The following is a 25134-nucleotide window of genomic DNA, read 5'->3' on the forward strand; positions in this document are numbered from 1 at the left end:
CAAAAGGCTGTTTCCCTGGATTTAACTGGTATCCGATGCTCAAAAACCTACAGTACCTGAAGGAAATAGGGGGTCTGAACTCAGGATCGAGTGTACAAGTGTCCTCATTGCCAAAACAAATTGGCACTCTTTTGGGCAGACTTGACATGGAGAACTGTTCTAGCCTTTGATCCCTGAGGTTGTGTTCCAAGTCAGGGATGAGGAACATTGGTGGGTCAGCATTGAGAAGCTAGCATCACTGCTTTATCTATTCCATGTATAAATAGAGGATCAGTCTCTAGATTTATCATCTGGCATCTTTTATGTGCACTAAATTTCTCTTTGGAAAGTTAGACCAATTTTAAATAGAATTACTTTTCTGGATTAGAAGCTTATAAAAATGAAATTACTGGTAAATGTGTTCGCTGCTCCTGCTAAAACAAATAGTTGAGATCTGGTTCTAGTCTGAAAGGAGTTTTGGACCATTCTGCTTTTAAAAGGATCATCATAGTGGCTGTAGTTTCCTATTTTTTTTTATGTGAATTCACACACAAGGGCCACTATGAAGGTGCCAGGAAAGGGAAGGTATTCGGAGAGGGGATGTGGCCAGCAGGAGTGGGAGCTGACAGGACCAGATAAGTATCCAAAATGGCTGCCATTCTGTGACAATGCCCACTTGTAATATTCATGAAACCTCCATGAATTCTAATTGTTTGTGGCAAAGAGCTGGTAATGGGACAGATGAGGGGTTCTGAGCATGTTCATCCCATCTCTCATTTTTAATTTTGCCTTTATGAAATATAGTTAGATACTCACCTTATATTCACTATTACCAAAGAGACACATGAGTTTCTTCTAGAACAGTGTTTCCCAAGCTTGGGACGCTGCTTGTGTAGGGAAAGCCCCTGGCAGGCTGGCCAGATTTGTTTACCTGCCACGTCCACACCTCTGGCCGATCGCGGCTCCCACGGGCTGTGGTTTGCTGCTACAGGCCAATGGGCGCTGCTGGAAGCAGCGCGGGCCAAGGGACTTACTGGCTGCCGCTTCCAGCAGCTCCCTTTGGCCTGGAGCAGCGAACCGCGGCCAGTGGGAGCCGCGATTGGCCGGAGCTGTGGACGTGGCAGGTAAACAAACCTGGCCAGCCCTCCAGGGGCTTTCCCTACACAAGCGGCGTCCCAAGTTTGAGAAACACTGTTCTAGAGCTCTGAGATACTATGGTATTAGGTTCACAATGAGAGCCGTTTTCCCTTGTCATAGGAGAAGTGTGTTGGCCATGCCCTGAGTTTGCTTTGAGAGACCCGAACACTCAGCCAAAGCTACTGACCTCTGCCTTGTGTCATGGCAAAAATATACAACATTGCTGAGTTTCGTGTGGAAAAGTAGCAGAGGTTGGGTTTGCCAAAAGATCCATGGTCCTGACTTAGGTTCAGCATTCATAGTGAAACCCCAAACTAGGCAAATTTCTCCAAGCTCTAGTAACTTGAGAGCAGATGGCTGTATTTTCAGTAATGTCTGAGGGCATCAGCAATCATAGCTTTCAGTCTGGTTAAACTTGTTTCTTTTGCTTTGCTAGATTGATGTGTACCTGGCCAAAAGCCTGTCGGAGAAGCTGTATATGTTCCAGGTATTCCAGATGACTTCTTGAGTATAATTTTTAAAGAATAATTATTTCATAAAGCAGTAACTTCTCTTAATGTTGACATAGATCCTAACAGTTCCTAGCATGCCCTAGTACAGAGGTGGGCGAACTATGTCCCATGGGCCGTCCTGCCTGGACCCCAACCTCCTGGCCAGGGAGGCTTGCCCCTCCCCTGCTGTCCTCTCTCTCCCATAGCCTCAGTTCGTCAGCTCTGCCGCTGGCGCAATGCTCTGGGCGGTGGGGCTGCAGAGCCCGGCCTGACTCGGTCTCTGTGCTGCGTGGTGGCAGCATTGTTGTGGCCCGACTCCAGCCCCACCAGCCACTGGTGCTCCAGGCAGCATGGTATGGGGGCATGGATCAGGGGAGTTTGGGGTGATGGTCAAGGGCTGGGGTGTGAATAGGAGTCAGGGGGGATGGACAGGGGATTGAATGAGGGCAGGGGTCCCGGGGGGCAGTCAGGAAGGATGGTGTGGCAGGGGGCAGTCAGGAGAAGAGGTTCCAGGGGCAGTCAGGGAACAGGGAGAAGGGGTGGTTGGATGGGGCAGGGGTTCAGGGGGACATCAGGAAGGAGAGGAGGGATTGGATGGGATGGTGGGGGGCAGAGGATGGCCAGGGGACAGGGAGCGGGGTGTGTGGATGGGGTGGTGAGGGGCAGGGGGTGGGCAGGGGGTGGGGTGTGTGGATGGGACAGTGGTCCCAGAGGAGCTATCAGGGATGGTGTGTGGGGGGGATTGGATGGGGCAGGAGTCCTGGAGGGGAGGCACATAGGAAGTAGGGGCCAGGCCATTATCCCCTCCCCTAACTGGCCCTCCATACAATTTACGAAACCCGATGCGGCCCTCAGGCCAAAAGGTTTGCTCGCCCCTGCCCTAGTACAACTTCTACTGGGTGATGCTGGGCAGTTTCACTTGTGCTGTTTCCTGTGTGTTAGCACCTATTGGCAGTGCAAGGATTTGTCACTAGCGTGGCAGCATTTAGTGGATTTCTCAATGCAGTTTCTTGCATGGGTCTGCAGACCTGTCTCCGCCTTGGATTTATGTGGGGATTGGGTTTAGGTGGGCCTGTTTAGGCCTTGGGCCATTCAAACACACAGTATAGTGCCAAAAGAAGGGATGGCTGGTGATAATACAGGGCAGAGAATGAGAAACTGCAGTGGGTAGTACAGAGAGTTGCTAACCTCCCTGTATTGAAAAGAATTTTGGCTTCTCTGCTTTTGAAATTATTAGTGTATACTTCTGTGAAGCAGTTTAACTCTGTATTGATGCTACTAAGATTTATGCTAATAATTCCAGTTAATGAGAGCACTCATTTATCAAAAGAAGTTGGTCCAATAAAAGATATTACCTCACCCAGTTTGTCTCTCTAATATCCTGCGCCTGACTCAGCTACAATAACACTGCAAACATCTCCCATGTGTTTTGGAGGAAGCAGTCACTTAGTGATTACAGCTGGGAAATGGGAGTCGAGAGATCTGGGTTCTAATTCTTGACTCTTTTACTGAATTCCCAGAGGACCTTGGCCAAGTCACTTAATCTTTCAGTGCCTCATTTTTCCTTCTGTGAAATGGGGATATTAATACCCACCCACCTTTTTGTAAAGCACTTTGAGATTCTTGGATAAAAAATTCCGTTTATAATGGTTCATTGCTATAGCCACTGCACAACACTCCCTACCAAAGGACTGGGAGTTTAGATTTCTGGGCCCTCTTCCCAGCTCTGCCAGTGATTCACCAGACTAGTCAAGTCATTCTTCTGTGCCTTGTAATCATCTGGGAAGTGGGTATACATAAGTGGGGTGGGGAAGGGAAGGGTCAGTTAGTTAGTTAAATTTTTTGTGAGGCATGTTGAGACTTTGCATGGAAGACACTCTGTAAAATGTTTTTGTTTTGTAGTATCCTATTCGTCCAGCTTCCATGACGTATGATGATGTGACGCATCTGTCGGCAAAGATAAAACCAAAGCAGCAAAAGGTGGGGCATCATGTAATGCTAATCATCATGTAATGGTAGTGCTTAAGAAATATGAATTGTGCTCTGCTGCTAGATGCTACCAATATACATATAATTATTAATAATCAGCTGTTCTGGTGATGCAGGCATTTGTAGTACTGCATCTCTTGGTTGGTTCTTTGAGTATTTGAGAAATTTTAAAGAGGGCTTTCTCCAGCATGGAGTTTGCTTTGTAGAGAAATGGGTGAAGCAGTGATGCAGACAGGGCTTTGGAACAGAGCCTGGAAAGGGAGAGCGGAGCTGCTCCAGAGCAGTGGAGTTGCAGGTTTTTGCCTGGAGCTGGAGCACAATTCCAAAGCCCTGGATGCAGAGGATATTCCTTTAGTATAAAAATACTGAAATCCCACCCCTGAAAGCCATTGTAGCTGAGCATGTGATAATTCTAGTTCAGGTTGGGGATGCTTGTGCTAATACTTCATATTTTAAAGAGCATTTTTCGTATGTCTTTATTTCTAGAGCACATTTGGGTTCTGGTGACATGCTCTGTATTTTAGTATTAGTGGTAGGGCTTGGTACTGCTCTCACTTAGGCAAGTGTAAATCAGGAGGTTACAGATGTGTCACTAGCGTCAGGTCAGAATCAAGGCTGTAATGTTTAACCTTTCCCAAGGAGAATTCCCCTGTCTGTGTTTCGATGAAGGGCCCTTGTTGTGCAGCTCTCTCATTGAAATCTGTGGAAGATCCACATGCCTCTGGAAGCTTGCAGGGTCAGGTCCACGCTTTGCAAGGAGCCACGTGTAACCCGGATTCTCCTCTCACATAGTTGTAAATCAGGAGTAACTCCACTGAAGCTAATAGAATTACACTGACATAAAACCACTGTAAGATCAGAATGGGGCTCTTTGCCACTAGATGGAACAGAGTATGGTGTTTCATTGCCCAAGTCTTGCGGAAATGCTTTGGGCATCAGAATTTCTGAATAGACCTGGTGGCAGGAGAGAGGGAAGGGGGCCGTGGTATTCTTACACAAAGCTGTCTGACAATGTAGTAATAACACACACACACTTTTTTTTTTCAAGACTACCTAAGGGCACTTAGGCTCTCCACTCCCATTAATTTGAATGGGAAATTGTTCCTCTAAATCCCATTTAAAATCTCAGCCATAATGCCCAGATTCTGCCCTCCAGTGGCTATGTACATTTCCATCGATGTCAGTGAGAATTATGAGCTGCTTTTGAGAGTCAGAGTTTGGACTTTAAACATCCATCTAAACTTGGGTATGAGGCACTGGAAAGAAGTGTGAGGTAAACACGTGAAAGGAAGTGCTTTGTAATAGATTTGCTGATTTGGCAGGGCTTGGGCAGCTGTAACTCTGAGCGTGTTGTGTACGCGATTTTCAAGAAAAAAAAATTGGTGATGTAAAGGGAGAATCTTAAAATTTGGACCTCCATCTACAGTGTAAATGATACATCTTCAGAAGCCATTCCTGAAGTACAGATCAAATATGGTAGCTTTCGTTGGGCATCTGCAAATGACACTGATCTACAGCATGACAATGTATATCAGTCCTGCAGAGACTCAAGCACGTGCTTGATTTTATGCAGGTGATTTGTCCCATTGACTTTAAGGGGGCTGCTTGTAGGCATGTTAAACATACATTAGTCTATGTGAGACTGGAACCTAAGTTTGGTTGAAGATGGATGAATGTTTGGTGATTACGCTATGCTAACTATTGGTGTTTTCTTAATTATTGGTGAGTAGGTTGAACTTGACATGGCCATTGATACTTTGAATCCCAACTACTGTCGCAGCAAAGGAGAACAGATCGCTCTCAATGTAGATGGCACCTGCACAGATGAGACTAGTACCTATTCCTCGTAGGTATCTTCTTTGCTCTGATGTTCTTTTCTAGTAACTGGTCAGATTTCCCACCAAGCTTTTAGGGAAGGGGCAAAGCAAGCAAGTATGCAATCTGAAGGCCTGTTGTAATGATTTCAAGGACCAAAAACGTTAGAGATGTTTATAAACTCCTTCTCTGTTCAGCATTAAAACAGTGACACTTAGGTTTTGGGTTTTCTCTACAGAGGCCTTCGCTTACTCAGTTTCTAGCAGGCACCCAGAACCATACCTCATTAAGTTGAAAGTTTATTGATCAAACACAAGGAAGAAGAAGAAATTAAAACAGACATTTATATTGAAACTGAAATTGAATGACACTGCAAAACAGACTTAAATAAAACGTATTAAAGTCTCTCTCCTTTTGCAGGCAAAATATCAGCCTTATTTTCATTATCAACCGTTCTTTGATCAAAAGGAAGGTTTAATTTTACTGTCAGTCCTGATGTGCAAAGGATATTCACTTCTCCTGTGTTTAACAGACAAACAGACCCAAGGTGGAGAAGAGGCAGTGTCATAAACAGATAGCTAAGGGCTAATGTCTCTTTCACCTGAAAAAAAAGTAACCTGAAGCACCTGACCAGAGGACCAATCAGGAAACCGGATTTTTTCAACTCTGGGTGGAGGAAAGTTTGTGTCTGAGTTCTTTGTCTGCCTGCCTGCCTCTTTCTCAGCTTTGAGAAGTGATTTCTGTTTCCTGCTTTTTAATCTTTTGTTTTCAAGTTGTAAGTACAGAAATCATAAAAACAATAAGGGTTATTGTTTTTCTTTTGTATTTATATGTTTATAGTTGCTGGAGTGCTTTAATTTGTATTCTTTTTGAATAAGGCTGTTTATTTATATTTTTTTTAAGCAATTAACCTTGTATTTGTTACCTTAATACAGAGAGACTATTTGTATGTATTTTTTTCTTTTTTTTATATAAAGCTTTTTTTTAAGACCTGTTGAAGTTTTTTTTTAGTGGGGAATTTCAGGGAAAATGAGTCTGTACTCACCAGGGAATTGGTGGGAGGAAGAAGTCAGGGGGACATCTGTGTGTGTTAGATGTACTAGCCTGACTTTGCATACCCTTTGGGTGAAGAGGAAAGTAATTCTCTTTTCCAGGACTGGGGAACGGGGAGGGTGGAGTCCCTCTGTTTAAACTCACGGAGTTTGCTTCGGTGTATCTCTCCAGGAACACCTGGAGGGGGGGAGAAGGGAAAAGGTTTATTTCCCTTTGTTGCGAGACTCAAGGGATTTGGGTCTGGGGGTCCCCAGGGAAGGTTTTTGGGGGGACCAGAGTACCCCAAAACACTCTAATTTTTTGGGTGGTGGCAGCAGTACCAGGTCCAAGCTGGTAACTAAGCTTGGAGGTTTTCATGCTAACCCCTATATTTTGGACGCTAAGGTCCAAATCTGGGACTAGGTTAAGACATGGTGGCAGCGGTACCAGGTCCAAGCTGGTAACTAAGCTTGGAGGTTTTCATGCTAACCCCCATATTTTGGACGCTAAGGTCCAAATCTGGGACTAGGTTAATACATGGTGGAAGCGGTGGGCTAGACAGAATCCAGAAGCCAGTAGGAATATTATATTTTTCTTTTCTCTGCTAGGGACTTTTTAGCAGAGAGAAACAGTTTGGTTTTAAAAAAGGAACCAGAGAGAATTTTTTTTTCTTCTGCTCTCTCTGGCAGTTGTGGCTTGCATATTAAGCAAGAAACCATTAAGAGACTATTTCGGGTCTTTTGTCAGACAATAGCACTCCCATTAGGAGGCAAATACCAGCACTATATACATGCAAATAAAGTGGTTTTTCTGGTTTACTTTACATTAAAAAATTAGCTAGGAAGAAAGGGAAAAAGGCACTGTTGCTAGGCAGACCCCAGGAGGCAACAGAGCCTGCAGTTCTGAAGATAAACACCGGAGGGCACCCCAACACAAGAAAACAGGAACCATGCCTTCCAATACAAAAAGGGAGGCCGAAGAACAAATAAAAAAAGCTGAAAACAGGCGACAACTGGAAAAAAGACAAAAAAAGGTGGAGCTGAAAGGAAAGGAAGAAAGCATCAAACTGGCAGCCTACAAAAGAGAACAAGCAGCCAAAGAGGCAGCCCACAAAAAAAAAACTAAAAGAAGAAGAGGTGGCCCACAGGAGGAAACACGAAGAAGAAGAGGTGGCCCACAGAAGGAAACAGAAATCACTTCTCAAAGCTGAGAGAGAGGCAGGCAGACAGACAAAGAACTCAGACACAAACTTTCCTCCACCCAGAGTTGAAAAAATCCGGTTTCCTGATTGGTCCTCTGCTCAGGTGCTTCAGGTTACTTTTTTTTCAGGTGAAAGAGACATTAACCCTTAGCTATCTGTTTATGACAGGCAGGATAGAAGAGGTGGGGGAAATACGGCTTTTGTTGGTTTTTTTGGAACACGGGCCGGCTGGTCAATCGTGAATGGATACTTTGGCTGGCAGGTGACCATGACACCTGGTGCCTGGATCCTGATTCACATTCAGGTCAGGGATGTCATCTGATTGGGTCATTTCTCCTTAGACAAGACAGGGCTATGGACATCTCGTCTCTGTTTTTGCTGTTGTAGTGCAGTTTGGGATTCAGTGGAAAACCGCAAGAGAGAGGAATTGCGGGGGCAGGCAGAAAGTAACACAAACAGAACAGAATCTTAGGTGCCTCTGTGGTGCTGGCAGTTGGGTATCCCCACTGATGGGCTGAGGACTGGATGTCATGATGATATAATGGCTTTCAGGACTCCCAGATGAAAAACAAAATTCCTTAAAGAGGAGTAAGGCCTGCTGCCCTTCCTCTCAGGAATAATGTCCTTTGGTCTGGTCTGCTTCTTCTGTCCTGAGTTTGGGGAAGGTGAGGTGGGACGAGACTAGCAGAGCTGGGGGATGTTGAGCTGATATGCACTGGGGGAAGAGATTTTTTTTCCCCCAACATTTCTTTTTCAAGAACCCAAAGATGAGAAAAATGGGTGGAATAGTTCATCTCATTATTTTGTCCATCAATTAGGCTTTATATCCTTCACACCAATTTTGGTCCATTAATTCTTGGTCCCATATCTTATTTAAGTCCAACCTCAGCACAGTCCTTGAATCATGTCAGTAGATTTGTTTTTGTTTGTTTGGGCTAATTTAGTCTCTCTCTGGTTTCCTTGCATTTGTTCATAACATCATTATTGAAAATAATTTGACCTATTTTCAGTGGTAAATTCCCATGCAGACTAAAAAAAGTTATAGGTTATTCTGACATCTTATGAACTTTTACATCCTTTTTACGTTGCAGCTTACAATTAGGGTTAACTTTCACAATAGGCCCTCTTACAAATATGAGAACTTTAGACATTTTAATACACATTACCAAGACTTTCAAAAGTAACTAGTGATTTGGGAGGGTGGGTATGTGTCAGTTTTTGGGTGCCCAACTTAAGACAGCTTTAAGGAGCTTGATTTTCAGGTAATTCTGAACACACACTCTTTAAAAAAATATAGCCACTGTATGGCGTCTAAGGTTGGGCACCCAGAAATCACTAGTCATTTTTGAAAATCTTGGTCTATACATTTTACATTTTAAGAGAGACTGTCAACTTGAAATTTTCAGTTACCAAAAAAAAAAAAAAAGTTAAAAGTAGGTTCAGGTATCTCACCTGTCCCTCTGTCTTGCTACTGATTTTTGTGAATTTTTTTAACATTCCATTTTTCAGAATGTGTTTTGCTCCCCTGTTGCATCATGAAGGATGCACACAAACAGGGGAAATTGGCTGGCTGGCTATTCAGGGAACTGGTGAATGTGATTATTCGCAAACTGCTGCCGGATGTGGAAAAATTAGAGACACTTTTTTTTTTCTATCTAACCTATTTTAATTGCGTAGTCTAAGGGTAGCTTATAATGACATCAGGTAAAAATAAAACTCGGGCAGGTGTGCAATTAAACTTGATGGCATTTTCTGCCATTGTATGCCTGAGCCCCTTGGAAAAATGACAAAACAACATCTAAGCCAAATAAATGTGTCTCAGTGCTAATTCTAGCCATGAGCCATCAAAGCATGGGGGACATATGTAAGCCTTGAGCACACACTTAAACACGTTGCTGAATTATGGCCTCTCTGGGCCATTGGTAGCTGTTAATGTAACCCAGTAGCTCTCCCAGAGGAAGGCCCAAGGTAGCAAAGTAGCTGCTCCAGTGCCCCATGCTGTAGAGTGTCTTCTGCTGTGTAATTCCAGCAGGGCATCTCTGGATAGCTGGGAAGCCACCACTCAGCACTTTCTAAAGGGCCCCTAATTGAATGAGCACATGGGACAGTTAACATTGTAACTTGTGCAGTACCCATAATAAATATTGCTGCAGAGTGGGAGATCAGCAAATATACATATAAATATGTATTTTTAAAAGACCAGCAAGTTTAATTACTTAATTTTAGAGAGCGACAACTCTTTGCTTCTGCCCTTTAACACTTGCATGTTTTGTGGTATCTGTGGACTATAGTCATAAAGTTTTAATTTATTTACAGGAAGCTGATGGACAGACAAACTTTCTGCTCTTCACAGGCTGCGAGTAACGTTTCCCGTTATGCTGCTGCTATCTATAGAAAAGGTTATTTTTTTTCTCCTCCCCCAACCTTGTGAAATAAATCAGTTTTTAAATATGCAGGGTGTTTGAAATGAGAAAACTGTGTTCTTTGTCTCTAGCAGCCTCTGTTCCTATTTAGTGGCTGTCAGTTCCTTATAAATAAGTTACCATGAGGGGGAACTTAACTTCTTGGTGTGTTCTAAAGTGCTTGAGATTCCATCAAGGAGTTCTAGTGACATTGTAAACAAGGTAACAGTTAGTAGGGCTTGTAGATGCCACCAGAACTCTACCACTGAATTATAGCCTCAAACCATGTACATTGAAGAGGATATTATTTAATATTATATATAAATTCACTTCCATCTCTCTATTGCTGTTCTCCCTTACTCCACACGTTCTGCTCCTTCATTTGTTCCCCAAACCCTCTCTCTCTTGATACTCTAAAAATCTCTGGGAATACTGATGTCCCAAGAATTTCCTAAAACTGGGTTTATATACATTTTTAATGTCACCTTATTCAGAGTTTGCTGTTATCATAATGATGTAAATACTCATTATTGGTGTGGAAGGCCGGGGCTGCTGTAAACTTTGGATGCTGTGGAACTAGCACTGGGTATTGTTCTCCAGTTTGTGGCAGAAGTACTTACTTAAAGAAGGGACAAAGAGATGTTTCTGATTTCTAGGCTCAGTTTAGGCTGTGAGTTTGGGGGTGGGCTTCAAGGCTGAATCACAGGTTGGGATTGGATTAGTACTGATCTTTCATGAGCTGTTCTGAGATTTTTTTTTTGGCTATAAATGGCAGAAATCTTGTCAGATCATCTGACCTCGTGAAATGTGAGTTTGAGCCATATGTTATCCAGAAAATGGTCCTCTTCCAGGCTTGGATCCTACCAAAAAGCAAATTGTCGGGGGCAGGTTTGGACTAAGGGGTTGAAATCTGATGCCTCTTTGAAATACTAAGGACTGGATTAATCTTCCATTTAAGATTCTCATCTTACATTTAAATTTATTAAATCTGTGTCTTAAATGTAAACTGTGATGTTACAGAGGTGATAGGAAAATGAAAATTGCCAACTGTAGGCCTTGGAAAATAACTTGTAATTTTTCAGGTGAACTTCACCTAACTCCACTACATGGCATTCTACAACTGAGGCCAAGTTTCTCCTACTTGGACAAAGCTGATGCCAAACACCGCGAAAGAGAAGCTGCCAATGAAGGTGAACACATTACAAGCTGTGTTTTCTTTGTTACGGAACAATTTGGTTTCTCTTTAGATTTTGTTATACTGACTTTATGGAGTTATTGGAAAGAGCTATTAATATCTGAAGGAACACAGCATGTTTTAAAATATAATAATATATAATGATTGGCTCAGAGGAAATAATTGTTCCTTTTAACAGTCAGATTAATTAAAGATCTATAACATGAGACTGTGAACACCTGCACGGTAGAATATAATAATAAAACTTTCAGTACTATTTTCATTTTGCTGCACAAATATTAGCTCATCCTCTCAAGATTCCTGTCAGTTAAGTGTTGTAACAAATTTGTAGCCACCTAGGTCTTCACAGTTATCACTGTGCTGCTCGTTCCGTGAGCATTTGGAACCTAACAACATCAACAGGAAATGAACTTGGATTTTCTTGTTCCAAAAGCACAGGCCCCTATCTTGAGAGCTAAAGGAGAGTCTCCGTTATGTATTAGCCCTGTAGAGCCTATGCCAGTGATGCATTTCTGATTGTATCCGGTAGAGGGCAGTGGAACATGTATGCAAACTAACCAGTATATTACCATATTGATATCCCTATTTAATAAATGGGGAAACCAAGATACCTAGGTTAAATAACTAATCCAAAGATGTAGACTCAATGTCAGAGCAAGTTCAATTCCCAGTTCTGCCCCAAACTTCCTGTTTGATGTTGGGTCAGCCCCTTCAGGTCTCTGTGCCTCAATTCCCCCTGGTGATGGTAATTTTTCCATACCTCACAGGAGTGTTTGTTTGTGAGGTGCTCGTATAGTGTGGTGTTGAGAGACACAGCTACCCAGGTATTTATATAAATAGAGCTGAGGGGGCTGGCTTCTGGTCCTGTGCTTGGACCATGCCTCTCTCCTGGACTAAACCTCAGAACAGTCATAAACTCTCTTATGGCTGCTTCATCTTTGATGATATTTTTAATTTCATTTTCCTGGCTTGTTTTTTTGTCAGCTGGCGATTCGTCCCAGGATGAAGCTGAAGATGACATCAAGCAAATTACTGTATGTCTGAGATTCCTTATTACTGGTACTTCAAGAAACTGCACAGTCAGAGTATAATAATCCATACTGAGCTGACAGTTTAAACCGCAGTTGATGCTCAGCAATTAAACTTCCACTTGGGAATGGGAAAGTTGACTATTTAATCAAGTCAACAAGTGAAATAATAAGGGTGGGGCTGTTGCAAAAGAGCATTTCCAGTTCAGCTAGTTCCTAGCTGTCTATCCCTGGCTTTGCCATTTAATGTATTTTCTTTATATAGCACATGCATTTTTGCAGCTAATTCCCTGTGCCGTTTTCATCTGTGTCATTTTGAGAGTTGGGGGCACTGTAGTTAATGATGATCAAATCTTGTAGGTAAGATTCTCCCGACCAGAGACAGAACAGGCCCGTCAGCGACGTGTTCAGTCCTATGAATTCCTGCAGAAGAGACAAGCTGAAGAGCATTGGGTCCATCTGCATTATTATGGTTTAAGGGTAGGTATGTTCTGGGTGCTCTGGAGGCCTCAATGCTCACATACTTCAGCAGGCTCTAGTGTCAGCAACATGTTGCGAGGGCTGAGTCTGAGGATCAAACTCAGGCCTTTGCTTGTGGGCTGGGCACCTTAAGGCATTAGATAAGGAGCTGCTCAGATGAATCAAATCAGTTTGATGCCAGGAGTGGTAATCAACTAACAAAAAGTGTAAATGTGTCAGTGTATTAAAATAATACAAACTCAAGCTTCCCCGTGTTGTATCCATGTCTATGCAACTGTATGGAAGTAATGCATCAGTTACCAAGATGTGATGTTTACATAGTGCAATAGCTGCATGTTAGAACAATGACTATGGGATTTTAATAGCACTGGAAAGCCTGAGAATGAAGAATTAAAACTGTTTGAGATTTGGCACATTTACTGTACATTGCAGTGAGTCTTGCTCTTCCTCCCCAACCTTTCTCAGGACAGCCGTTCCGAACATGAGCGCCAGTATTTACTCAGTCAGGGACATGGCATGGCAGAGAATACCGAATTAATTAAATCTCCCAGGTAAAAACTTTGGTCTAGTATCCTACATAACTTGCAGTAATCTTTGAATATTTGTCAGGTTGTCATATATATTCTTTAAAAGTCTGGCCTGTGTTATTAACAACAGTGGGTTGTTACAACAGAAATAATTTAAAAAAAAAAAAAAAAGTGACACTTGCTCTCTCCCCGCCCCCCAAATTTGTGTGTGTGGAGGGGTGTTTGTTTTTGGGTTTTTTTGTATTCCACTCAGGCAAGAGAGGGAAACTAGTCATTGCCACTCTTTTTTTTAATTCAGTTTAAGTCTAGTTCTTATGCGCTAACACAAGGATTAGAAACACAGCTGGGGAAGGTTTAAATCAAAGCCAGAAACTATTACATTAAAAAAAAAAAAGTTAAGAACTTTTGTTAATAAATGAGTTTTACAAAATCTGTTTTATGATTTTTAATAGAGACTTAAAGTACTTGACAGTGACTGTTTTTCAGTTTCAGATTTGCTTTTTGGTAGCTGTATAGGGGGAAAAGTTTATATGGTGGTTACATGAATCTGTCCAGAATACAATAATTAATGTGGTTTTGCTATAATCTGGGGTAAGCAAGGCCCAGTAGTGGGAAAGCCACAGGACATAGTGTTTTGCACTTATGGTGCCGGTGGGTTATTTTTCAAATTTGGCATCTCGTTGAACTGTCCTGTCTATGAAAAATTCATAGGGCCAGATTCTGTCCTCAGTCACACTGAAGTAGATGAGTATTGCACAGGTGGAATAGAAGAGAGAATCTGGCCTGTTACTATATATCTAAGGTACTTACTGTAGTACCTGAGTGCCTCAGAGTTTTTAATGTACTACCCTTACAACACTGCTGTGAGGTAGGGGATAATAGCACTTCCCTATTTTATAAATGGGGAGCTGAAACACAAAGGGCATGTCTACGTTACAATTATAAATCCACAGCTTGTCCATGCCAGCTGACTTGGGCTAAGGGGCTGTTTAATTCTGGTGTAGATACTAGGGCTTGGGCAGCATCATGAGCTCTGGGACTCTTTCACCTTGCAGGGACCCAGAGACTAAGCTACACTGCAATTAAACATCCCCGTAGCCTAAGACCTGCAAGTCTGAGTCAGCTGGCGCAGGCTAGTTGTGGGTGTCTAATTGCAGTGTAGACATGCTCCGAGAGGCTGAGTGACTTGCCCAAGGTCAGTAAATGTGTGGCAGAGCAGGTAATGGAATCCTTTCTCCAGAGTCCCAGTCTAGTGCACTGATGACTGCACCATCTGTCCTCACCTTAACTAAATTTAAGGAGTGTGCTGTAGAAATCTTTATCAGTGGTTACTGGTAACAGAATGAATTTAGTGATTTTGATTTCTTGCAAAACGCTAAAAATCATAGTAAACAGTTATAAGCAAATGTTCTCAGTGTATGTAACTACACTCTTCATACATTTCTCCAGCACTGAATTTCCTTGAAAAGGAAAAAAGACCTTGGAAGCTAATATTTACTTAAATAAGATTGCACTAAGCAGGAGATCATTGTACTTCAGCCTAGAAAATCCGAATACAAGTATTTTAAGGCTGATACGTTTTCTTTTCCCTTAGTGAATACTTAATGATGCTGATGCCTCCGAATGTAGAAGAAGAGAAGTAAGTGTTTGCATGAAATGTCCTAACCTCACATTGGCAGGATGTTGTTTTTCATTGGCTACAGTTCTGCTTGTTTATTTCAGAGACAAACCTGTGGCTCCAAGCAATGTGCTTTCTATGGCACAGCTGAGAACTTTACCCCTTGCTGATCAGATTAAGATCCTAATGAAGAATGGTATGTGATATTTTGTAAACATTCCACTTCCTCACGTCCTTTCATGACTTCAAACTTACCCTCCTTTTCCTCAAATAGGTAGCCTTTCCTGGCAGTGTCTGTGTTGTCATTCTGCAGGGTTGAGAGTCTGTGTGGCCCTTTATTTCTAGGGCTAAGTCTCGGGCTCTGAATAGTATTTCTTCCACTGCCGATCGAGTATGCCATTCCTCTAGAAGGGAAGAGACACATGACTGCTTGGAGAGCTGACACCTCTAATTTGAGCATGTGCAGCCAAAGGAGTACTCCTTGGAATAACTTCCACTCTAAGACCACTCCTGTTGCTTCCAGGACACACCTGTCTCTGTTGATCCACTGCTGGGTAGTGGAGACTATGCATGAATTTTAGCTCAGAGTTTAATGCAGCAACCTGCCACTTCGGCTTTGTCCTTTCCCTGGAAGGTTTTCAGGTATATGTGCCTCTTGCACGTAGCCTGAGACAACTTTAACCCATCTTTCTGGAACTGTAATGATTTGACAATAGCAAGTGCTAAAGTTTTTGTCTCTGAGTCTTACTGTTTTGTCAGAGGAACTCTCTCGCTCTCAAAAAATAGAATGGTATAGATGGTTTCTTTTATCTGTGTATTAATTTGGGATCAGTTAAGCCAATTAACTTGCACACAACATTCTCTGACGTGTTTTCAATGCATATGCAGACTGACTGAAATGGAGTGCTTTTTCTAAAGTGCTTTTATTTTTTGGGAGCTGTGAAATATTTTTGACTGCTGATTTCAGTGTAAACAGATAGGAGTCTTTTATATTAAAAAATAAAATCTGTGTATCCATATTTTTAAAAAACAGAAGTCTTTCTATGAATCTTTAAAGATGCTTTCAATGTTCTATTTAAACAACTGTGTTTCATCTTTTCCTTTAGTGAAGGTCATGCCTTTTGCAAACCTCATGAGTTTATTGGGTTCTGGGACCGATTCTACTGCAGTTTTACGCTGTATACAGCAGGTGGCGATGCTGGTCCAGGGAAACTGGGTGGTAAAAAGGTATGGTTTCTGTTCTTTGTTATCATCAAATGTTAACGTTCCTGTTAGAAGTGGATCAGAACAATGACTTAGAATCCTCACTAACATTTTGCTGCTGTAATATAGCTGAAAGCACCAAAACCCAAGTTACTGAAATACTTTGATTAAATTCAATTCTTGTTGCAGTAGTCTGTTATGCAGAAGACAGGGCTGTTGTTAAATGATCACAGGGAAGAGGCTGAGCTATCTAAAATTGTATCGAACTGTGATAAGATCTGTTTTGTTTGTGTATTGAGCCACTTCAGTTCTTGGGAAGAAAAATCTTTATTCCATCAGCATAGGATTCATTACTGGTTTATTGCTGTTGTCACTAAGAGCTGGTCTCCGGAAGCATTTATCCATTTAATAAATGGAGAGAGGTTGCTGGGTGCACCTCATGTTCATAAAATGGATTCTACTGTAGTCACCTTAATCTTTAATACAGTTGGGTATTCCAGCGAGACTGCAGGTCTCAAATGCCATATCCTTTTCATCCACATGGGATATTACGTGCTGGGAATTGCAGTCTCATCTTTAGGCCACATCTCTGTAATAAAGATGAGGCTGAATGCTGGTCATGTTCACATTCATTGGCAGCCATTAGCTTGTGGACCACGCTTTGGCCACCCACGACCTAAGGCTGCAGCTGCTGCATGAATAGCCTGTACAGTGACACAGATGCACTCTACCTTAAATCGCTCCAGAAAGGAATGCTGTCAGCTGGCTAATGCTGTATACAAGCTCCCAGAATGATGGCACCAGGGTGTTTATGTTGTAGCAGTTGCTAGCACTGTTCTATGTGTGTCCGTGGTTGTTACAATACCTTCATCTTCCAAAAGAAAAAAGTGTTGGAAGTGTAAGATTAGCCTAATAGAATCTTTTATTGTGAGGATGAAAAACAGCTTTTGCCCTGATCAGCTGTGTGGCGTGAAACCCATGATCAGGAATGACCTTGGGGCTTTGGAGACAGCAAAGATGGAGACCACTTATGATGATGGATGTAATTTAATTAGTCTCGCAATCCAAATGGGATGGGGTGGTAAGTGCCCCAGCTGCTGGAATTTATAGCTTCTCTCACTTAAAATCCTTGAGTATTAAATTAAAATTAAAAATAAACTAAGTCTGGTAGATAAATGTTTCTGGCTCATGTTACCTTTGGGGATGTGTGGGGAAGCCATGTAGCCCAAAACATTTGATGACACACTTTTGGACATGTGTGCATTAAGGAAATTCCCACTGGTGCAACTAAGCTGGGGCAGACCCCTAACGTAGATGTGCTGTACCAGCACACAGTTTACATCTGTGCAGTTTAATCTGGTAACAAACAGAAATAAACTTCACTGTTCTAAGCCCCTCTTGGCACTAGTGTGAAGTGCAATGATGTAGTCACTCTGGTGTGAATTCTCTTGATGCAGACAGGGCTTTAGCTTCATAGGAATTTGTGTAAATCCTTCAAACTTGGCAGGATAAAAGGTGTCTTTTGACCAATAAATGGGCACATATACTGTTGAAAATCCTCACTAATAATATTTAATTGCAATGCATCATAATTAATCATTTCCTCCTTTAATTAACAGTGATGTCCTCTATCCAAAAGATACCTCTAGCCCACACAGTGGAGTTCCTGCAGAAGTGCTTTGCAGGGGGAGAGATTTTGTTGTAAGTATAGATATGCTCTGTTTGTTTTCCAGTGCCAAACCCAAATAAAATGAAGCTGGCATAACTAACCACATCATTGCTAACAGTACTGTTCTTCTGTAATCTAACATTTGTTCCAAAGAAATAATCTCTAAATTACTCCTGAAGATTTTGTTGAAAGAGTTAAGAGGATCAACATGAAAATATTGATATAGATTTCACTTGCTATTCATGTGATTGGATGACAGATGTCAATCAGATCTAGGTGTCTGATCATCTACCTAATAAAAACAGTTATTGCATTTAAAATATGACACAGAGACACCATCACACGACCCATTTAATGGCAGGCTCAGCAGAGAGGCTGATGGAAGTTGAACAGCCTATCACCCTCAGAGGTGGTCCCTCTAGGGCAGAATTGAAGGACCTTTGCAAGGCGATGCTAGGGACAAGCTGTACTTGCTATGTGTGCCCTGTTGTTCAGTAAAAGGGCTTCGCTCCCAGAGCTGCTGATCTAGCACTTTTCATGAACAATAAGTGCAAATGTAAATTACGAGTACGAGAGACACACACACACACACTCTCCCTCTCCCTCTCCCTCTCCCTCTCCCTCTCCCTCTCTCTCGCCAGCAGGGAACAGACTTTTTACCTAGAGACCGTGTTTGTCTTTACAAACAATCTAAGGAGAACTAATCCCTAAATAACTTCAACATTTGCCATGCTCTGTGGCTTCAATCCCTAATGGATGTGTGTGACCCTGTCATTTTCCTTTTAGAGCCGATCACCCCGATGTTTGCACTCTGCTTAGTTTCATTATTAACTCTCTTGGGCAGTCAGTTGCTGTTAGATTAGTCTCTGTGTGAGCCCAAACTGACAGTAATTAAAATTGACTTTCTGACACATCTTGAAAGCTGCTCAATGTGCTGCCATATGGGAGACCCAGAATCAGGGGTAACTCTTATTCCCAGAGGCTTGGGAATTAGGCAGTGCCTGAGAGTATCACATTTGAAGTTTTGGGGATTCTGGGGACCAAAACCACTGCACTTAGCTGAGAAGTGGAGCAGCAGTGAAGCTAGACCCAGAGGAGGTGGCATGTTCAGCACTCTGGTTGAATAGAAAGTCCCCTGCAGGAAAGCTGGTTGTTTTGGATCTGTGAATACACCTCTACCCCGATATAATGTGACCCAAAATAACATGGGTTCGCATACAATGCGGTAAAGCAGCGCTCCTGCGGATCAGCGTGTCAGCTTCCAGCCACGGCACTCCGCTTCCCACCAGTGAGGGTGGGGAGGTTGGGGAAAAGATGCCCCCGTACTCTCCTGCAGCAGGAAGCAGAGCGCCACGGCTGGGAGCTGGCAGAATGGAGCGGTCTGGGGCTGGGCTGCTTTGCTTCCACCACTGCCAGTGAGTGCAGGACCTTTCCCCAACACCCCCCTACCCCCTCAGTGACATGGCTGGGGCAAGGAAAGGATGCCCCCCATACTCACCTGCAGCGGGAAGTGGAGCGTCAAGGCTGGGAGCTGACGGAATGGAGTGGTCTGGGGCTGGGCTGCTTCACTTCTGCCACTGCTGGTGAGTGCAAGACCTTTCCGCAACATCCCCCTTCCCCCTCCTAGCGACATGGCTGGGGCTGGGGCAAGGAAAGGATGTCCCCCATACTCACCTGCAATGGGAAGTGGAGCGTTGCGGCTGGGAGCTGGCGGAGTGGAGTGGGCTGGGGCCAGGCTGCTCCGCTTTCCGCTGCTGGCAGTGAGTGCCTGTCGGGGGCGGGTGTGTGTGTGTGGATAGGGGTCAGGGCAGTCGGGGGACAGGGAGCAGGGGGATTGGGTAGGGAACAGGGTCCTGTGGATGATTAGGGTTGGGGTGTCTCTGGAGGCGATGGTCAGGGGACAAGGAGAAGGGGGGGCCAAAGCAAGCTCGATATAACATGGTCTGACCTATAGTGTAGTAAGATTTTTTTGGCTTTGGAGGACCGCGTTATATCGGGGGATAGGTGTAGTTGCAAGACAGGTATGTTCACAATTGTCTCCTTTACTGGAGTCAGTGATAGCTTGTGGTTTTAAAGAAGTATGTGCTTGTGCATTGGGGACAGCTGTGTCGATTAGTATGAGGGGGAAGAGAAGCTGAATAAGGTGAAAGGACATACAGAACCAGCCCACTTGCTCATGAGTTTTTACACCCTAGGCTGTGACAGGGCAGAGAGCGGGGAGGGGAGGAATTGGTAGCAACGAGGCTTTAAATTCCTGTCCCCAACCCTCCAAAATGTATTAAAACCTCCATCAACTGAACTGGCGTAAGCGTGTGTGTGGGTGGGTGGAGGTGGAGTGGGGGCAGTGGGTAGGAATCTAAGTGACTGCAATGTACTGGTGCAGGGCATGCACACTGCCCTGCTTTCTACAGTGTTGGGTGCTGTAGAAAGGAGTAAAGGAGAGGATGGGAGTCTTGCAGTGGTTGGTTTATAAAAAGGATATAAACTTCACTATTAGTGGCAGCTCATGGAGATTTCCTCTGGGGCAAGTGGCAAAACACATGGTTTTGGAGCAGAACGTCCTGATTTTACCCCCGCATATGCCTGTAAAGACACAGAATGATAACAATGAGCCTCCTCAGTGTTTGTTAGATTTTTGTCAGGTTTGTTTGTTTTTTAAACCATGTTTAATATAGATTTCAGAGGATCTAAGTGCAACTCCTGCCACAGCTTCACCAAGGCAAATCTTGGATTTCTCTAGGCCTTTTTTAGTGTGTCCTTTCTTATCATTCAAGGAAAATGTCTACAGGAATAGACCATGCCAGGTCTGTATTTGCCCCAGTTGACCCACTTGCCTGGCAGAGAATTGCCCGCCCCTACATTCTTGAAAGGTTCCTGGTTATGTTGGCGTCACAACAGCACGTCTGTTCTTTAGTGATGCAGCTTCCTAAAATTGGTCGTTCTCCCCTTCTCCCCCCCCCCCGCCCTTTTTCTTCCCCCAGATGTGGAAGTTTACGCAGGATCGCTGGGTTGTGCGAAAGGAAGTGGCCACAGTCACAAAAGTGAGTGACAATTTTTTTCTAAACCAGAGGTGGATAATAAGCAGGGTATTGTCAATAGCTGCATTTGTGGCTAATTCACACTGCAGCTTCCCTTTCCTCCTAGCACCGCACACTGTGGTGACCCATTTTACTGCTGACTTTAGGACATTACCTGACACGTTTCACTGCTAATTTCCATTATTGCTAACCTAGGACAGTGTTGCTTCAGATCTGTACTGCATAGTGGAGACTGTGAATGAATGACAGAATCAAAGCATTCAGTGTCCTCAGGGGAGGGAGGCTCTTAATTTCTTAAGAGCAACTCAGGCACCTGATCGCTGAATCATCTGCACAAGCATGTTAGTATCTGTAAAGTAAATGGGATTAAAGTGAAAAAGCTCTGTAAGGATTTTTTTAAAAATCGCACAAAATAAAATGACAGAATGAGTTAATTGTATGTAGGGACCTTCTGAAATTTTCGAGTGCACTTAGTCAGTAGTGGAAATGGATGTGTACAGAGAGGGTTGCTTCACCTTTTAGCTGAAATGCAGCCATCTTGGTTGCTGTTAAAAGCCCAGAGAAGTCTAAACTTCAGAGAACACTTAGATATGTGGAATATAATTCTCCACAGTGCAGTTTGTTCAGGATATTGGGGATAACTCCCCTAGTTTTGCAAAAAGTGCCGTGGATTATTTAACTACTGCTTAGCTTTAGGTCCTTCCTGGTACTGACTCAGAGGGAAGACTGTCTCCAGTATCTTTTCTTGGCAGTCTCCTACCCAAACCTTAATTCAGCCCAACTCTGCTTACTTAGTGAAATCACAGTTTTGTATGGCTGCAGATGTGGTTTCCCTGACCCATTGCACTCTTTCTATCTGTCTGTCTGTCTTTCTTTCAGCTTTGCCCGGAAGATGTGAAGGACTTCTTAGAGCACATGTCTGTTGCGAGAATAAACAAAGGCTGGGAATTCCTGCTCCCTTATGATGAAGACTTTGTTAAAAAGCATCCAGATGTGGTTCAGAGGCAGAATATGCTGTGGATGGGCATTCAGGCCAAGTAAGTGATTTGCTTTCTTCTGGGGAATAAATTAAAGATGTACATGTACCAGCTATACCATAACTATAGATTGTAGCATGGTAATATTTTGATCTGCATTTCCTCTACATAAAGTTGTCCCTTTTAAAGGGCAGTTGTATGATAAGACTGGTCCATGGTTCCCAATTTCACTAGACTGTTGACCATCTCCAAATGCTTTAGGTCAGGAGTCAGCAACCTTTCAGAAGTGGTGTGTCGAGTCTTCATTTATTCACTCTAATTTAAGGTTTTGCATGCCAGTAATACATTTAACGTTTTTAGAAGATCTTTCTGTAAGTCTATAATATATTAAACATTATTATACTATTGTTGTATGTAAAGTAAATAAGGTTTTTAAAGCGTTTAAGAAGCTTCATTTAAAATTAAAATGCAGAGTCCCGAGACCTGGGGCCAGGACCCAGACAGTGTGAGTGCCACTGAAAATCAGCTCGCGTGCTGCCTTTGGCACCCGTGCCATAGGTTGCCTATGCTTGCTTTAGGTCCTTTGGCATTTTTGAAAGGCTAAAGCTCAAATGTCTGCGTTTGGATGTGGGAATGCCAAACTAAAAAAAATACTCTTGTGTATTTTCTCTTTTTTATTTGCAGATTAGAAAAAGTCTATAATCTATTAAAGGAACATTTGACACCAAAGAAACAAGATGGACAATCAGGTATATTAGTGGTTAAGATCATTATGAAATATACTCTGCCGTTTGTGTTTCTAGTGTTATTTCTGTGTCCCTGTTAGATTTTTTTTTTTTATTATTATTTTTTTTTCTTTTTGCATGAGTCTGCAGTTTCCCTTTGATTGTTTGGGGCAGATTCTGGGCTACATTAAGGTGAGCTTAAACCATCAGGGTGGGATAAAGCAACCTTAAAACTGCCCTGTGGGGCAACTGAGGATTCCCCAGCACAGAAGAATCCATGGGTGTAATGTAAAGCTAGTAGAGCTGACTCTACAAATAAACTTCCTCATTAAGGGCAGTGCAGTCCTCAGAGTAGGAAATATTTTGGGGGAGGGGGCAGAGCCAGCACACACTGCACTCTGGTTAGTCTCACTGTTGTGATAGCCCCATAGTTTGTAAACCAGTGGAAGTTAGCAGTTCCCCATCTCTGTTTTGCTATGCCTGATGATTAAGCTATTAGTGAAGAATTAGTTTAACAGGGGCTCTAAGGAGGTACAAGGCCTTCTCTTTTCAAGGTGATTCTCCACAGTTGCTGCCAGTGAAAGTTTAAAGCAGCTGTTCTGTAATCATAAGAGGTTGTGAAAACTTGAGATTCCAGGGAGATTGAACTAAGTACTTGGCTAGTTACCAGACGTTGGAGTACTGGGATACTGCAAGCAGAACTGACAAATGGACACATGAATACATTTCAATACCCTCTATCTTATCTGGTGGGAACATTTCCAGACTGGGTAGTTATTTCAGAAAAGGGGTTCTCAATCTCTTTCGTGCTATGAACCAAATCCTAATAGAGAAGGTCTGCTGGATTCACAACCTACCCTCTGATTAGTGATCACTCAAATCATTTTCCCATCCATTCTCCCATTTGCAAGCATGCAACATCTTGTGTGGTAGCTATAGCAATTGCTCTAGCTGGTTTTCTTCTTGCAGCTGATTCTATCAGCATCCACCATCTCTTGAAAAATCTTCTCTTGCAAAGATGTCAGGAGTCTAGGGGTGTGTGCGGTTACTGCAGTTGTATGTGCAATTCCTGATTCACACAGGGCTTTAGCACTCACACAAGCATGTTTTCCCATGGCCCTGGGCTTTAGACTTCTGAAAAGTCAAGCCCTAAGTATCTCGCTAGTAGTTATTAAAATGATTCTCTGCTTGTTCAATTATTTTAAAAACAAAATCTAGTCTGAAATCAGTTTGGGATCTTGGATCTATGGAATAAACTGTTCAGTGCCGTTAATTCACTAAGGTCTGTTTAATAAATACACTGCAGAATTAATGTCCAAGATTCTCTGTTAACAGTGTTGTACTCTTGTATCTTACTAGCTCACCCGCTTCTGGTTTCTGGGGAACAAAGGGTCAATATGGCTAAAGCAAAAGTCAAACAAAACTATGGGCTGCTGGAGAAAGAGTTGCAAAAGCAAAAGGCAGAGAGCAAAGCAAATGACTCTCCATCCAAGATGGGTATTTCCAATGTCCGCATTAAAGAGGAGCCTGTGAGTGATGAGGAGCCTATGGACACGTCTGCCTGTGAGAGTATGAACAATGGTATGGTCAATGGCATCCATTCGGAGGAGAGCTCCATGGACTCATTAAACGGGCACTTGCCAGGCGGGTGCACGGATCGAGTTGCACAGGAACTGAAAGCGTTTGTGATGACGACGTTTAAGAAACAGTTTGTTCTCACTCTTAGTGAACTTAAACGGTTATTTAATCTTCACTTAGCCAGTCTGCCCCCAGGACACACGTTGTTTAGTGGCATTTCAGACAAAATGTTACAAGACATGGTATTGGACACTGGCTGCAAACAGATTTTGGTGCCTGTAAGTATCCTCCTTATATTGTACACGCGGGGAAGGGCACAAGTGCTGAGCGGTAAACATACACAGTATGTGGTTGGGGCAAATATCCCTCTGAGCAGCTGCCAGTACCTCGGCCCATTGAAGCTGGGGCTTTGTCTGGCTGACTTCCTGCTTCCCACAGTCTTTGCTTGAGTGCTGGTCCCCTGCAGTGCTCTCCTAGTCGGTATAAAGGAACTCAGAGGTATGGCTTCTTATGGACTGGACCCTAGTGCTTCTCTACTTGTTATCCTCACGATTCCATGAAGCAGTCTGAAGTGATCCAAATCCCAGGTCCATTGCCTTAGCCAGAGCTGTACAAGCTCCCTGTTCTCAGGGCTGCCATGGAAGGAACAATGGTATCTGTTATCTCGGGCACAGGACACACCTGGCAATACAACAAGTGGCTGGGAAAAATATAGCAGGAGTCACATGCTGTGCCTGTGCCACATTCCTTTTGGTCACTAGCTGTTAAATTTCCTTTCCTTGTAGGCGTTTCTGTGGCTGCTGTAAAGACAGGGCAGTGTTTGTATGTTTGAGAGCTAAGACTTCCTGCAGCACTGCATGAAGATAGCTCAGGTAGTGGAGAGAGGAGAGCTGCCATTGTAGGGAATGCAGAGAGAGCCTGAGGGCAAAACTAGTTTACAAGTCAGGTAGCAGTCCTGGTCAGTTTGCAGCTAGGAAATCCACTGCCTTTAGGGGGAGAGAAAAAGAGAAGAGACAGCTGCTTGGAGGAGGAGGCAGGACAGAGTGAGGG

General features: G+C 43.2%; 1 protein-coding gene across 4 annotated transcripts in view; it reads left to right on the plus strand.

Moving 5' to 3' along the window:
• Positions 1-25134, plus strand: part of POLR3E (RNA polymerase III subunit E) — a 40487-nt gene that overhangs the window by 6907 nt on the left and 8446 nt on the right. For all 4 annotated transcript variants that reach the window (XR_004002343.1, XR_004002342.1, XM_030577745.1 and 1 more), the window contains 16 exons: positions 1553-1603; positions 3510-3587; positions 5327-5442; positions 9961-10043; positions 11129-11236; positions 12226-12275; positions 12630-12749; positions 13215-13300; positions 14871-14915; positions 14999-15090; positions 16001-16121; positions 17717-17798; positions 20748-20807; positions 21684-21841; positions 22466-22530; positions 23866-24362. Coding sequence is in view for 2 of the 4 variants with exons in the window: in XM_030577745.1 (XP_030433605.1) it covers positions 1553-1603; positions 3510-3587; positions 5327-5442; positions 9961-10043; positions 11129-11236; positions 12226-12275; positions 12630-12749; positions 13215-13300; positions 14871-14915; positions 14999-15090; positions 16001-16121; positions 17717-17798; positions 20748-20807; positions 21684-21841; positions 22466-22530; positions 23866-24362 (1812 nt within the window). In the remaining 2 variants the exon portion in view is untranslated. The remainder of the gene's footprint in view (positions 1-1552; positions 1604-3509; positions 3588-5326; positions 5443-9960; positions 10044-11128; positions 11237-12225; positions 12276-12629; positions 12750-13214; positions 13301-14870; positions 14916-14998; positions 15091-16000; positions 16122-17716; positions 17799-20747; positions 20808-21683; positions 21842-22465; positions 22531-23865; positions 24363-25134) is intronic.

Source organism: Gopherus evgoodei, chromosome 10 (genome assembly GCF_007399415.2).
Source record: "Gopherus evgoodei ecotype Sinaloan lineage chromosome 10, rGopEvg1_v1.p, whole genome shotgun sequence".
In the NCBI taxonomy this organism is placed as follows: domain Eukaryota; kingdom Metazoa; phylum Chordata; order Testudines; family Testudinidae; genus Gopherus; species Gopherus evgoodei.